This window comes from Trichechus manatus, unplaced genomic scaffold (genome assembly GCF_000243295.1).
Source record: "Trichechus manatus latirostris isolate Lorelei unplaced genomic scaffold, TriManLat1.0 scaffold00061, whole genome shotgun sequence".
Lineage (NCBI taxonomy): Eukaryota > Metazoa > Chordata > Mammalia > Sirenia > Trichechidae > Trichechus > Trichechus manatus.
The window spans coordinates 643,572-657,695 of NW_004443997.1; the positions used below are offsets into that span (position 1 = coordinate 643,572).

At 39.4% G+C, this 14,124-nt stretch overlaps 1 protein-coding gene across 4 annotated transcripts in view; it reads left to right on the forward strand.

Moving 5' to 3' along the window:
* Window positions 1-608: 608 nt before the first annotated feature.
* The window catches only part of HORMAD2 (HORMA domain containing 2), a 125,036-nt gene continuing 111,520 nt past the window's right edge, over window positions 609-14,124 (forward strand). For 2 of the 4 annotated variants that reach the window (XM_023733692.1, XM_023733694.1), the window contains exons 1-2: window positions 609-670; window positions 7,113-7,191. In XM_023733692.1, coding sequence (XP_023589460.1) covers window positions 7,150-7,191 — 42 coding nt within the window. In that variant the 5' untranslated portion in view covers window positions 609-670; window positions 7,113-7,149. Of the gene's footprint in view, window positions 671-6,975; window positions 7,192-14,124 lie in introns of those variants that run through there. The other 2 variants (XM_023733693.1, XM_023733695.1) reach the window with 2 other exon arrangements.

A 14,124-nucleotide genomic window follows, 5' to 3' on the forward strand; every position in this document is an offset into this window, starting at 1 on the left:
ATTAACCTCACAGTCCCTCCGGACTCTAACCCTGGGTTCTGCTCACCGCAGACCCCTCTGGCCCTCGCGGGACTCCGGACACCGCCTCACCTCGGCGGGCGGCGCCTCCTTAGGAAGCCCTGCAGCAAGCTGTCCTCGACGTACTGACTTCCCGGGCCGAAGACCCCATCGGGCCACTGCGCAGCCCAGCGCCCTCGGCGCTCCGCTGCGCGCTGGCGGTCCCGCCCGACCCGCCGTTGGGGGAGGAGGGCCTGGCCCGCCCGACGCGCGAACGCTGTGCCTCGGGGTCTCCACGAGGGCCCTAGCGGCGCCGCGAGGTCGGCGCCTATCCCTCAGGCCTGGGAACAGGGTGTGAGCCGTCGGAAGGGCAGGAAACGCGGCTGAAGAGACGCGGCGCAAAGAGGCAGGCGGACAAGGAGCGATGACCTGCGCTGCCGGGAGGCCAGACGCCTTTAGTGGCAGCTCGCCTTATTTTGCATATTCATGAAGCCGAACGAGGCCGACAGCCTCCCCAGAGGGGTAATGAATTATTCATGATAAATGAATTATTCATGAGAAAACGTCTCGCCCCGCCCAGGAAGGCCTCGTTGATTACTCATGAGCCTGAGTGGCGGGTTTGGGCAGGAAAAGACAGTTGAGACTCCTCAGAGGGAAGCGTCGACGAGCTGAGGTGAGGGCCGTTCACACGCGAGGGCGTGGTTAAGTCTATGTTCTTTCCGTTTTTTCTGTTCTTTTTACTTGAGGCTTTAAGTTTGATTTGGTATAAATACTTTGGCTGGGGCCTGAGATACTCTGAGGAGAAAAGGGAGCGCCGGGGTTGAGGAAGAAGACAAAGAGAAGCCTGTAGGTACCATTTTCCCCCAACCTTTGATGATGGAACACTTCACACATACAAAGAAAGTAGAATTATGCTGAGGACACCCGCATTCCCCCTACTTAGTAGCTTTTAAGTTTAGATTTTTGCATCCCTGAATAGAAAATTGGGTGGAAAGGTACCAATCGTGAGGAAAAAGCAGCAATAATTACCCGCCAAGCAGTTGGTCAGGCAGACCACATCTGTGTATTAGGAGTCGTGTGTGGAATTTTGGGGTTTTATCTTATCGAGGTCAGGTTTTCTGCAGCCATTGAGGTGTCAGCCATAATCAGTGCTTGGCACAGACCAAGAGAAGAGATAGGTGGGGGTGAGGCCTCACAGGTTGACCTCAGTTCTTCTTTCTCTTTATTGAGAATTTGCCATCTCATCTCTGTGGACTTTAGTTCCCCAAACAGTACAGAGGAAAGAGTGTCTTGAAACACAAGATTACTTAATCACTGAAACTATGTTCAAGTGTGCAGACCATTGGACAAGTTGTACAGTACATCATGTACTGGGTTGGTAAAAATGAAGTTAAGGTAAAGGAGTTTTCAGTCTAATTGGGAGTGATAATCTAATTTCACCCCCACTGGACCATACACTTATTGAGATTGGGACAGAATCTTTTATCTTCGTAATCCTGTACGATTACTGGCAGGCACATTATAGTCACCTGGTAAATGTTGAATGAATGAATACTTGAAGTAGTATGAAAAAGATATTAAAAAACCAAAAGAGCATGAACAAATAATTAATGTAGTGGAAACCATTTACTCGGAGCATGGAGTAGGGGAATTATCAGGGCTAAATGGAATTTCTTAAAATGATGAATAATAATTTATTGAAGCAAGCTCTGCGAAACCTCTAAGTAACTGGTTGACTTTTGGCAAGCCAAGCCCCCTTGCTGGGCCACACTGTCTTCTTCTTTATAGTTTCATGTTTTACATTTAAATCTGTGATCCATTTTAAATTAATATTTGTATATGGTGTGAGATTTAGGCCAAAATTCTTTTTTTTTTTTGCCATTTGGATGTCCAACTGTTCCAGCACTATTTGTTGAAAAGACTTTTCTTCTTCCACTGGATTGACTTTCCTCTTCTTTAAAATGAAGAGTTTGGATTAGTACTATAGTATTAGTACATGTTCTGTTCCCTAGCTTCTTCGTGAATCTTTTGAGCCCTTTTATGTTGATGTGCACTCCCTTTGAGTAAAGGTATTCTTTATATCATGTGTGTGTAAGGAAGACCATCTACTTGCATTCAGAATCCAGCTACTGGATATTGTTCACTTGATAGAAATGAAATTTTCTTGTTAAAAAAAAATGTTTTGGAAGACTGGGAAAGATGGGTGGAAAGTGTTAGGAAATCATCTATAATAAGAACTTTGGTTTTGGCTTTACTCAGAATGGCAACAACAACAAAAAAAGTGGTTTAGGCATTAATAAATTAAACAACAGCTGATTAATCTTTACCAGATTTACACACGAAGGGGGTAAAATAGTAATTGTGCCACCATTCTAAATAGGCACTTGAGACATAGGTCAAGAGGTAAGCTCAGGGCGAGACTTTATCAGAAAGAATGCAGAAATCTTACCTTTTCTCAACAAGATCATAATCATTGTCATGGAGTGAACACATCAAACATAAGACTGAATAGTCTCAGTGCCCTGTGAAGTTTCACATGTTTATCGATCCAATATGCAAGTAAATATATAAATGAAAGACATTTGGAAGTTAGAATTCTGTTCTTAAAGTCTGCAGTTATGAAATCTGTCCTAGGTCTTTAGATAATCAGTCAGAAAACAAGGTGATAAACATCAGAGCTATTCTCTGAGATTGCATGATCTGTAGAGTCATACCTCCTGGGGCTGTCAGCTTGTGAGCTTTCAAAATTAAGCAGAGTTTGTGCTTGAATAGGAGACCTGCACAACACCTGCTCAAAGGGAAAACACAACAGTAGCAACAGGATAGTTAGAGGTTGAAAGGAGCCTGGCTGTTAAAAAAAAAAAAAAATTATTTAGATCTTTTCTCCTTCCTGAAGCAAGTTTGTTCTAGAACACCAGATAAGGACCCTACCATGTTTAGAAATAAGCAAGCAAGCCCAGCAACTAGGTAGGCACTGGTAGTGTATCATATTAGAATAAAAGCAAAGGAGAATTTCATTTTGGCGAGTCGTGGTAAAAAACCCTAAATTGTGCATCAAAAATTCTTAAGTTTTAGTCTCAGTTCTGCCACTGAGTGACTGACTGACCCTGGATAAGTCAGTTGATTTCTCTGGACCTTGATTTCCTCATCTAGAAAATTAGATACTTGAACTGGATGACATTTAAAGTTCCTCCTGCTTCTAAAATTCTGTGATTCTTTTCTAGACCCTTAATTTTTCCTTGTTCCTGTGTTGCTTCTCCACTGACTCAGCAAATATTTATTGAGCGCTTATTTTGTTCCAGTACTGTGTTGGTACTGAGGGTTCAAGAATGAGCTAAATCAGACACAAAATACAGGTACTATTGTATGTCTTCACTTCTATGAAATGTCTAGAATAGGAAAATCTATAGAGACAGAAAGCAGATTAGTAGTTGCCAGGGAATGAGAGGAGAGGGGAATACGGAGTGACTGCTAATGGGCATGGGATTTCTTTTTTGAGGTGATAAAGATATTCTAGAATTAGATAGTGGTAATGATTGCACAACTTTACGAATATACTAAAACCCACGGAATTGTATACTTTTAAAAAATTAAAAATAAACCAAAAAAGAATGAGCTAGACAGACACAACATTGCTTTCATGTTAGCTCACAGTAGGGTGGGAGGATACATAAGGGCAACCATGAGACAGTATATATTGCAATGGGCACATAACCCAGACTTGGTGGGAGGAGTCAGAAAATAATTCCTTGAGAAAATTATACAAAGCCATGTCTAGGAGATGAATAGGAAATGGGAACAGGGAGAATGTTTCAGGCAGAGGAGTATTGCAAGATCCTGAAGGCTAGAGAGTATAGTTCTTTAGGGTGATTAAACTAGATAGGAATGGCTGACACATAAAAGTGTAAGGGAAAAATGGTTAGAGATGAGGCTAGCAAGGCATGAGGCAGATCTTGAAGACATGGCAAGGAGTTTGGATTTTATACTGAGGGCAGTGGGGAGCCATTGAAATATTTCAGCCTGGGAAGTTACATAGTCAAGTTTTTAAGTTAAAAAGAAAACTGGCTGCAGTACAAAGAACAGAATGGAGAAGGGCAAGACCAGAGACAGGCAGACTGGTAACCAGTCCAGGCAGTCTAGGCAGAAAATGCGGCTGGCCTGATCTAAAGCAGGGACGAGAACAACATGGATAAAGTGAGGAGTGGGCAGATTTGAGAAGCATTAAGATCACTGGATGTGGGAATGAGGGAGGAGTCAGGGTTGAATCAGAAGTTTTAGACTTTGAGCAACTAAATATGTGATGTCATTCAATGAGTTAAGGAATAGAAACAGGTTTTGGGAGGAAAGAATTCACATTTGGATATGTTGGGAACATCAAAGTGAAACTAAATGTTAGACAGCTGTACAGGTCTGCAACTCTGGAGAGAGACCTGGACTGGGAATATATATATATAAGAATCATTAGAATAGAGATAGTAATTGAAACAACAGGAGCTTATTTGTTCATCCAGGGAGTGTGTTTAGAAGTAAAAAAAAGAAGAGTTCATAAGAGAGAACCCTGAGGGACAACAAAAGCTAAGAGATGGGCAGGAAAAAAAATTCTGAAGAGGACGCTGAAAAGGAAAACCAGCCATTTCAACACTAATGTATAGTAAGATTTTTTAAACAAACATGCCTTGTTACATAAAATGAACTTTGTGTCATATAGTGTCCAAGTACTATACAGTGACTCAGTCCTCACAACAACCCTATATGACAGGTACTATTACTATGCCCATTTTACAGATGAGAAAACTGAGGCACACACAGCAATTAATTAATATGCCTAAGGTCATATGGACAGTGAATTGCAGACTGGAATTTGTTCCTAGACAGTTTGGCTCCAGAAGAGTCTGTGTGCTTAATCACTATGCTATGCTAGCTCTCTGAGATAAACACGTGCCCAGATAAGAACAAGAGCCCTGAAAAGTTGGATTTATCATCTCCACTTTACAAAAAACAAACTGAGGCCCAGAGAGATTAGGTGATTTGGCCAGGGTTCCAAAGCTGCTAGGCAGTTGAGTCAGAATTTGAACCCAGGTTAATTAACTCCAAAGCCTCTTTCTACTATTTTATACTGCCAGTTGTTTATATATATATATATATGTGTGTGTGTGCATAAAATTTAATTTTGCTTATTTTTTAAATATTAATTCCTAAGGTATTTTCCAAATATTAATAGTGACTACTAGCTTTAATCCTTTTTCAGAGTCAAGAGCCTGGGATGTCTCAGTTTTCAGTGATAATATCAATTTATTCCAGGCCATCCATAAAAACTAATATGGATGTAGTAATGCATCAGGAGCCTTGGTGGTGCAGTGGTTAAAAATCAGTGAAAAAGAGGAAGACCCTCAACGAGATGGATTGACACAGTGGCTGCAACAGTGGGCTCAGGCATAACAGCAATTGTGAGGATCGCAGGACCGGGCAGGGTTTCGTTCTGTCATACATAGGGTCACTATGAGTCGGAACCGACTTGACGTCGACACCTAACAACAACAGTAATGCATTGTGTTCTGATTGGCTGGTGTTATTTTCAGGACTTGATTCTCTAGAAATGCCATCAGAATGTCTTATGATGATAGAGAAATGAAGAAAGCACCAATATAGACAGCTATTTAAAAATCATTTTTCCTCTTATTTATTGTCTGTAAGACTAATAACTACCTCAGTAGCAGGTAGTTTACCGTGATTCAGTGGGCTGGGACTAGAGTTAAAATTCTTGAAGCTACTCCCTTTCCCCATTTTATTTCTTAAAATTGCCAGGGAGACAATTTGATGTGTTGAGTTAGGTTTGAAGGTTATACTCAGAAGTGAAGATTATACTCTGAAGTCAACAAAAGATACCTTGTACTCCTTAAGGACCAAAGGACTGTTAGGTGGGTTTGTCTCACATAAATATTGTAAAAGAGTGCCCCCCAGTGTTTATCTGAGGAATTATTTTGAGAGAAATAAAATATTACCTATTTACAATCCCGTGGTGGTGAAGTGGTTAAGCGTTTGGCGGCTCACGAAAGATCGGCAATCCACCAGCCACTCCTTGGAAACCCTATGGGGCAGTTCTGCTCTGTCCTATAGGGTCACTATGAGATGGAATTGACTCAATGGTAACGGATTTTTTTTTTTTTTTTAAATAGGGTTGCTGTCAGTCGGAATCTACTTGATGGCAGTAGGTTTATGGGATAATCTCTATCACCACCTTGTGGCAGTGTCCTCAGATAATTCTGCCCTGTTATTTGCAAAATCTTCCCGAATCTTGCATTAATTAATACACAAAAATTAGGTCATAAACTATCCTGAGTGATCCAGAATGGAATTTCCTTAAATGGGTTATTTGACAATATTTCGGTTAGAACTCTATAAACCTTGAGAAAAAAAAACTCTAATTGAAATTAAGTCCTTTCAAAAGAAAAAAGGAAAATTTGCTGCTTTAGTGAAGCAATAGAGTGAAAACTAGATGTATTTTAAGCATTAGGTTTTGAGTTGAATTTGCAAATAAATTATACAGGAAGTTAATTCAAGGAATACTTTTGAGTCCCTGCTGTCTGCAGAGCACCATTACTCTCTGAGAGAATAACAAGGAGGAGTAAGACATAGTGTTGAGTCTTTAAATTGTTTAGAATTTACTTCTCTCCTTCAAACGTATTTGCAAACAAGTAAATCATCTTATAATTTTCATTGGTTGGATGGAAAAATTAATCCAGAGATCTATACCAAATTTACAGGAAATTGGTAGTGGAGATAACAATGTTTGTTTAATTAATTTTCCAAAGAATACAGTCAAATTCTAATTGTATAGTTCTCTTTTGGAAAATTTACCATAAGGATTCATTTTATAGATTGCCTAGGGCTTAAAAGAACTATTTTAGTAATCGTCTTCCTTTGCTTTTTTAAAATTGAGCTTGGTAAATTTTTCTCTAAACTGCACAATCTGGGAAACAATTTATACTTAACTGTCCTTGATGTTAGTTTTTTGTTTGTTTGTTTTTAGAAGTTTTTTAGTTCAATCTTTGGGCAGAATGTGATAGGAAATACTTGTTAGCCAAGGTCTCTAATTAATTATATATTTTTTACAGGTTAGAATTGTTAAAACTATCCTGATACATTCCTGTAATGGCCACTGCTCAGCTCTCTCGCTCCATCAGATTACACAAGGTATTTGTTCAGAATTAAAAGAAAATCAATGACCATTTAATGAGTTAGTTCAGAATCGTGACTTTAATCTTTGTGTGTGTGTGTGTTTTTAAAACAGCAGTTTTATCAGTTAACTGGAACATAATATTCTGAGAGAGTATGTCTACATTCAACTGCCTAATGGACTGAGGATGTTCAGAAAATTAGAGCAGATTCCTACAAAATGACTTACTGGATGCTTATTTCATGTTTATATATTTAGATCTTCTAGAGTGAAGGAAACCAGAAACCAAAAGATTTTTAAAGAGAATGATTCTTTATTGGATATTGACTTCCTGAAGCAATTAGGAAACTTCTGATGCACACCTTGATATAATTAGAAGAACTGAAGGGGAATGCTCTAGGAGAAACTTGGATGCTGGGAACCTGTCAGAGCATGCCGGGGCCAAGCAATCTTGCTGGGTTTGGCCAGGCAAATTTAACTTGTCCCGTTGACATTCATCAATATATTATTTGTTTATTCATTGAGAATCAGTGTATATATATATATGAAAAAAAATACATGTAATATACTGTGCTATTCTCTCAGAATGCAAAGGACGTGATCTTCATTTTGTAGACGTTTATAATCTGGTAAAAAAAATAAGACTTGTAGGAGTTAAGTCAATACATGAAGCAGTGTATGATTTACGTATATGTGAAAAAAGTGAGTACGGCAATACAAGTAATAGGAATTTAGAGAAGGGGAGATTTAGCATGGACTGGAATAGTTTGTATATACTTCGTGAAGGAAGTAAGACTTAAGGTACACCTCAAGTGATGAAAAGAATTTGGATAGAGGAGAGAAAAGAACATACCATGAGGAAAACCTAGCATATGCCTTGGTTCAGAATAAGAAATGAGCATGCATGTTCAGAGAATAGTGAAGAACCCATCCTTACTGGAGTGCAGGGCTCATGTTGGACCGAACTGGGAAATAAAATTGGATAGGAATTGTGGGGACAAATTAATATGGATCTTAAAAGAGGCTAAGGAATTTATACTTTATTCTGTAGTCAATGGAAAGTCAGAGGGTTTGGTCAAGAGAGTGAATAAAATAATTGTTTTAGGGATCTCAAGCTATAGCAAAGATAGGAAAGATTGAAGTTGAAGGGGAATTAGGGCAGAGAGAAAGCAGTCATCTTTCTGATTCAGATGCAATATACTCAACAACCAGACTGCTGATCTCAATTTGGTTTCCTAAGTATGCTTCCTTCCTAGGGGATAATGCTGAGCTGGGTATATGAATTACAATTAGCTTGGTAGTTATTTTCTCACTGTAAATTAACAAACTTTTGATGCAAATAAATCTTTGTAGTTTGGGCTGCATAAACTGCTTCTCCCAGTAAATTTTAAGTGACTGTTTGATTTTGGTCTTTAATACTAAAAACAACAGTAATAGTAATTATAGACATTAACGTTTTTTCAGCACTGACCATGTGCCAGGCACTGTGCCAAGGGCTTTATATTATTATTTCAATTGAACCTCATAATAAGGAGGAAAGTGAAGCTCAGAGAACTAAAGTAACTTGCCCAAGGTCACGTAGCTTGACAGCTAAGCTGTCAAATATTACTTATGTATACTATCTTATTAAAATAATTTATAATAGTGTTTTCTATTATCAAGCCATAGTATTTTCATGTATGAGACATTTTAAAAATATCAATAATAACCTTTAAAGTATTAGACCAGCTGAGCTGAGAAACTAATCCCTGGAGTCTAGAGAGGTAGCAAAACTCTAGAGGCCTTTTCCAACCACTGATCTTTATTACTACAAATAGCCTTCTAGAGTCTATATTAAATTACATGTATTTATACTTTCAGGTCATTTAATTTTACAAATGATTATTACTTAAATATTCTAACTTTTGGAATGTTTTCAATAAGTTACTGTATGCATGCCATGTCTGCTATTACCCAACTACTCAAAATAACCTTAATTTCTCAGGCTCTATGGATACAAACCACCACTCATCTGTCAGTTTGTCATATTCTAGTGGCTTGCATGTTGCTGTGATGCTGGAAACTATGCCACCGATATTTCAAATGCCAGCAGGGTCACTTATGGTAGACAGGTTTCAGTGGAGCTTCCAGACTAAGAAAGACTAGGAAGAAGGACCTGGCGAGCTACTTCTTAAAAAATTGGCCAGTGAAAACATTATGAATAGCAGTGGAACGTTGTCTGATATAGTGCTGGAAGATGAGTCCCTCAGGTTGGAAGGCATTCAAAATACAACTGGGAAAGAGTTGCCTTCTCAAAGTAGAGTCAGCCTTAATGACACAGATGGAGTAAAGCTTTTGGGACCTTCATTTGCTAATGTAGCACAACTCAAAATTAGAAGAAAGAGCTGCAAACATTCATTAATAATCGGAACATGGAATGTATGAAGTATGACTCTAGGAAAATTGGAAGTTGTCAAAAATGAAATGGAATGCATAAAGATCGATATTCTAGATGTTAGTGAGCTGAAATGAACTGATATTGGCCATTTTGAATCAGACAATTATATGGTCTACTATTCCGGGAATGACAAATTGAAGAAGAATGGTGTTGCTTTCATCGTCAGAAAGAATATTTCAAGATCTATCCTGAAGTACAGTGCTGTCAGTGATAGGATAATACCCATATGCCTTCAAGGAAGACCAGTTAATATGATTGTTATTCAAATTTATGCACCAACCACTAATGCCAAAGATGAAGAGACTGAAGATTTTTACCAACTTCTGCAGTCTGAAATTGATCAAACCTGGAGTCAAGATGCATTGATAGTTACTGCTGATTGGAATGAAAAAGTTGGAAACAAAGAAGAAGGATCAGTAGTTGGAAAATATGGCCTTGGTGATAGAAATGATGGACCTGGTGGCGCAGTGGTTAAGAACTTGGCCGCTAATCAAAGGTCAGCAGTTTGAATCCAGCAGCTGCTCCTTGGAAACCCTATGGGGCAGTCCTAATCTGTCCTGTGGGGTCACTATGAGTCAGAATAGACTTGTCAGCAACGGGTTTGGTTTTTGGTTTTTTGGATAGAAATGACACCAGAGATCTCATGATAGAATTTTGCAAGACCAATGACTTACTCATTGCAAATACCTTTTTTCAACAACATAAATGGCGACTATTCATGTGGACCTTGCTGGATGGAATACACAGGAATCCAATCCACTTCATCTGAGGAAACAGATGATGGAGAAGCTCAATATCCTCAGTCAGAACAAGGCCAGGGGCTGACTACAGAACAGACCATCAATTACTCATATGCAAGTTGAAGTTGAAGCTGAAGAAAATTAGAACAAGTCCACGAGAACCAAAGTACAACCTTGAGTATATCCCACCTGAATTTGGAGATCAACTCAAGAATAGATTTGACACATTGAACACTAATGACAGAAGACCAGATGAGTTGTGGGATGACATCAAGGACATCATACATGAAGAAAGCAAAAGATTATTAAAAAGACAGGAAAGAAACAAAAATAAAACATGGACGTCAGAAGAGACTCTGAAACTTGCTCTTGAACTTAAGAGTAGCTAAAGTGAACAGAAGAAATGATGACATAAAAGAGCTGAACAGAAGATTTTAAAGGGCAGCTTGAGAAGACAAAGTACTATATTCTAACCTCCTTATCCATGGAGGATAAGTTCCAAGACCCCCAGTGGATACCTGAATCTGCAGAAATAACCGAACCCTATATATACTATGTTTTTTCCTATAAATACATACCTATGATAAAGTTTCATTTATAAATTAAACACAGTAAGAGATTAACAACAATAACTAATGATAAAATAGAACAATTACTAAGTAAAATAAGACTTACTTGAACACAAGCACTGAGATACAGAGACAGTTGATCTGATAACTGAGAGAGCTGCTAAATGAGTGATGGGCAGGTAACATATACAGTGTGGATATGCTGGACTAAGGGATGATTCACCTCTTGGACTTGATGGAACAGTACAGTGCGAGATTCATCACGCTACTCAGAATGATGCGCAATTTAAAACTTATGAATTATTTGTGGAATTTTCCATTTAATATTTTCAGATGGCCATTGACCGCGGGTAAATGAAACTGCGGAAAGCGGAACTGTGATAAAAAGGGGGGACTACTGTAACGAAATGTGCAAAGACCTGTAGTTAGAAAACCAAAAGGAAAGAACATGCTTGGTATTTCTCAAGCTGAAAGAAATGAAAAAATTCAAACTTCAAGTTGCAGTGTGGAAGGATTCTATGGGCAAAATACTGAACGACACAGGAAGCATCAAAAGATGATGGAAGGAATACACAGAGTCACTGTACTAAGAAGAATTGGTTGACATTCAACCACTTCAGGAGGTAGCATATGATCAAGAACTTATGGTACTGAAGGAAGAATTCCAAGCTGCACTGAAGACATTTCGAAAAACAAGGCTCCAGGAATTGACGGAATGCCAATTGAGATGTTTGAACATATGGATGCAGCACTGGAGGTGCTTACTTGCCTATGTCAAGAAATTTGGAAGACAGCTACCTGGCCAACTGACTGGAATAGATCATATTTGTGCCCTATGCCAAAGAAAGGTGATCCAACAGAATGTGGAAATTATCGAACAATATCATTAATATCACACACAAGTAAAGTTTTGCTGAAGATAATTCAAAAACAGTTGCAGCAGTACATCGACAGGGAACTGCCAGAAATTCCAGCTGGATTCAGAAGAGGACATGGAACCAGGGATATCATTGCTGATGTCAGATGGATCTTGGCTGAAAGCAGAGAATACCAGAAAGATGTTTACCTGTGTTTTATTGACTATGTAAAGGCATTCGACTGTGTGGATCATATCATATTATAAATAACACTGTGAAGAATGGGAATTCCAGAGCACTTAATTGTGCTCACACAGAACCTGTACATAGACCAAGAGGCAGTCATTTGAACAGAACAAGGGGATACTGCGTGATTTAAAATCAGGAAAAATGTGTCAGGGTTGTATCATTTCACCATCTTATCCAATCTGTATGCTGAGCAAATAATCGGAGAAGCTGGACTATATGAAGAAGAACTTGGCATCAGGTTGGAGGAAGACATTAACAACCTGCGATATGCAAATGACACAGCCTTGCTTGCTGAAGGCAAAGAGGATTTGAAGCGCTTACTGATGAAGATCAAAGACTACAGCCTTCAGTATGGATTACACTTCAACATAAAACAAAAATCCTCACAACTGGACCACTAAGCCACATCATGATAAACAGTGAAAAGATTGAAGTTATCAAAGATTTCATTTTACTTGGATGTACAATCAACGCCCATGGAAGCAGCAGTCAGGAAATCAAACGATGTATTGCACTGGGCAAATCTACTGCAAAAGACCTGTTTAAAGTGTTGAAAAGCAAAGATGTCACTTTGGGACTAAGATGCGCCTGATCCAAGCCTTAGTATTTTCAACTGCTTCATATACATTATGATCATTAAAGTTGTGTGTCAACTTGGCTGGGCCATGATTCTCAGTGGTTTGGCAGTTATTAAGTAGTTTGGTAGTTGTATAATGACCTAATCACTTCCTTGATGAGATCTGATATAATGTGATCATCTCCATGATGGGGTCTGCTGTGAGTAGCCAATCAGTTGAAAGAGAGTTCCCTTGGGGGTATGGGCTGCATCCACTATAGGTGGACTTCCTGGCAAGGTTTGGGGGCTTTTGCTTGCTCTGGATCCTGCAGCTGGCTCCTGTTCATCAGACCTCCAGTTCTTGGGATTTGGCTTAGCAGCTTGCCTGCCTATCTTGGGGTTTGTCATCCTCCACAGTCTGGATCTTGGGTTCGCCAGCCCCTGCAGCTACAGGAGTCGGGAGAAGCATCCAGCCTGAGCCAGCCTTTCCAGCCTCTACAACTGCATGAGTCATTTCCTCGATACAAATCTCTTTCTATATATATGTATATATATGTATGTATATAGATTTCTCACTGGTTTTGCTTCTCTAGAGAATCCAGCCTAAGACATGCATGCAAAAGCTGGACAATGAATATGGAAGACCAAAGAATAATTGATGTCTTTGAATTATGGTGGTGATGAAGAATATTGAATATACCATGGACTGTGTCTTAGTTATCTAGTGCTGCTCTAACAGAAATACCACAAGTGGATGGCTTTAACAAAGAGAAGTTTATTCTCTCACAGTTCAGGAGGCTAGAAGTCCGAATTCAGGAAGCCAGCTCCTGGGGAAGGCTTTCTCTCTCTCTCAGCTCTAGAGGAAGGTCCTTATCATCAATCTTCCCCTGGTTTAGGAGCTTCTCAGCGAGAACCCCAGGTCCAAAGGACATGCTGTGCTTCTGGCACTACTTTCTTGGTGGTATGAAGTCCCCCAGTCTCTCTGCTGATTCTGTCTTTTATGTCTCAAAAGAGATTGACTCAAGATACAATCTAACCTTGTAGATTTGAGTTTGCCTCATTAACATAACTGCCTCTAATCCTGCCTCATTAACATCATAGAGGTAGGATTTACAACATATAGGAAAATCATATCAGATGACAAAGTGGTGGACAGTAACACCATACTAGGAATCATGTCTAGCCAAGTTGACACACATTTTTGGGGGACACAATTAAATCCATAACAAACTGCCAGAAGAATGAACAAATCTGTATTGTAAGAAGTACAGCCAGAATGCTCCTTAGAAGTGAGGATGGCTAGACTTTGTCTCACATACTTTGGACATGTTATCAGGAGGAACCAGTCCCTGGGGAAGACCATCATGCTTGGTAAAATAGAGAGTCAGCGAAAAAGAGGAAGACCCTCAGTGAGATGGATTGACACAGTGGCTGCAACAATGGGCTCAAACATAGCAACACTGTGAGGATGGCACAAGACTGGGCAGTATTTCATTCTGTTGTACATAGGGTGGCTATGAGTCAGGACTAACTTGATGGCAC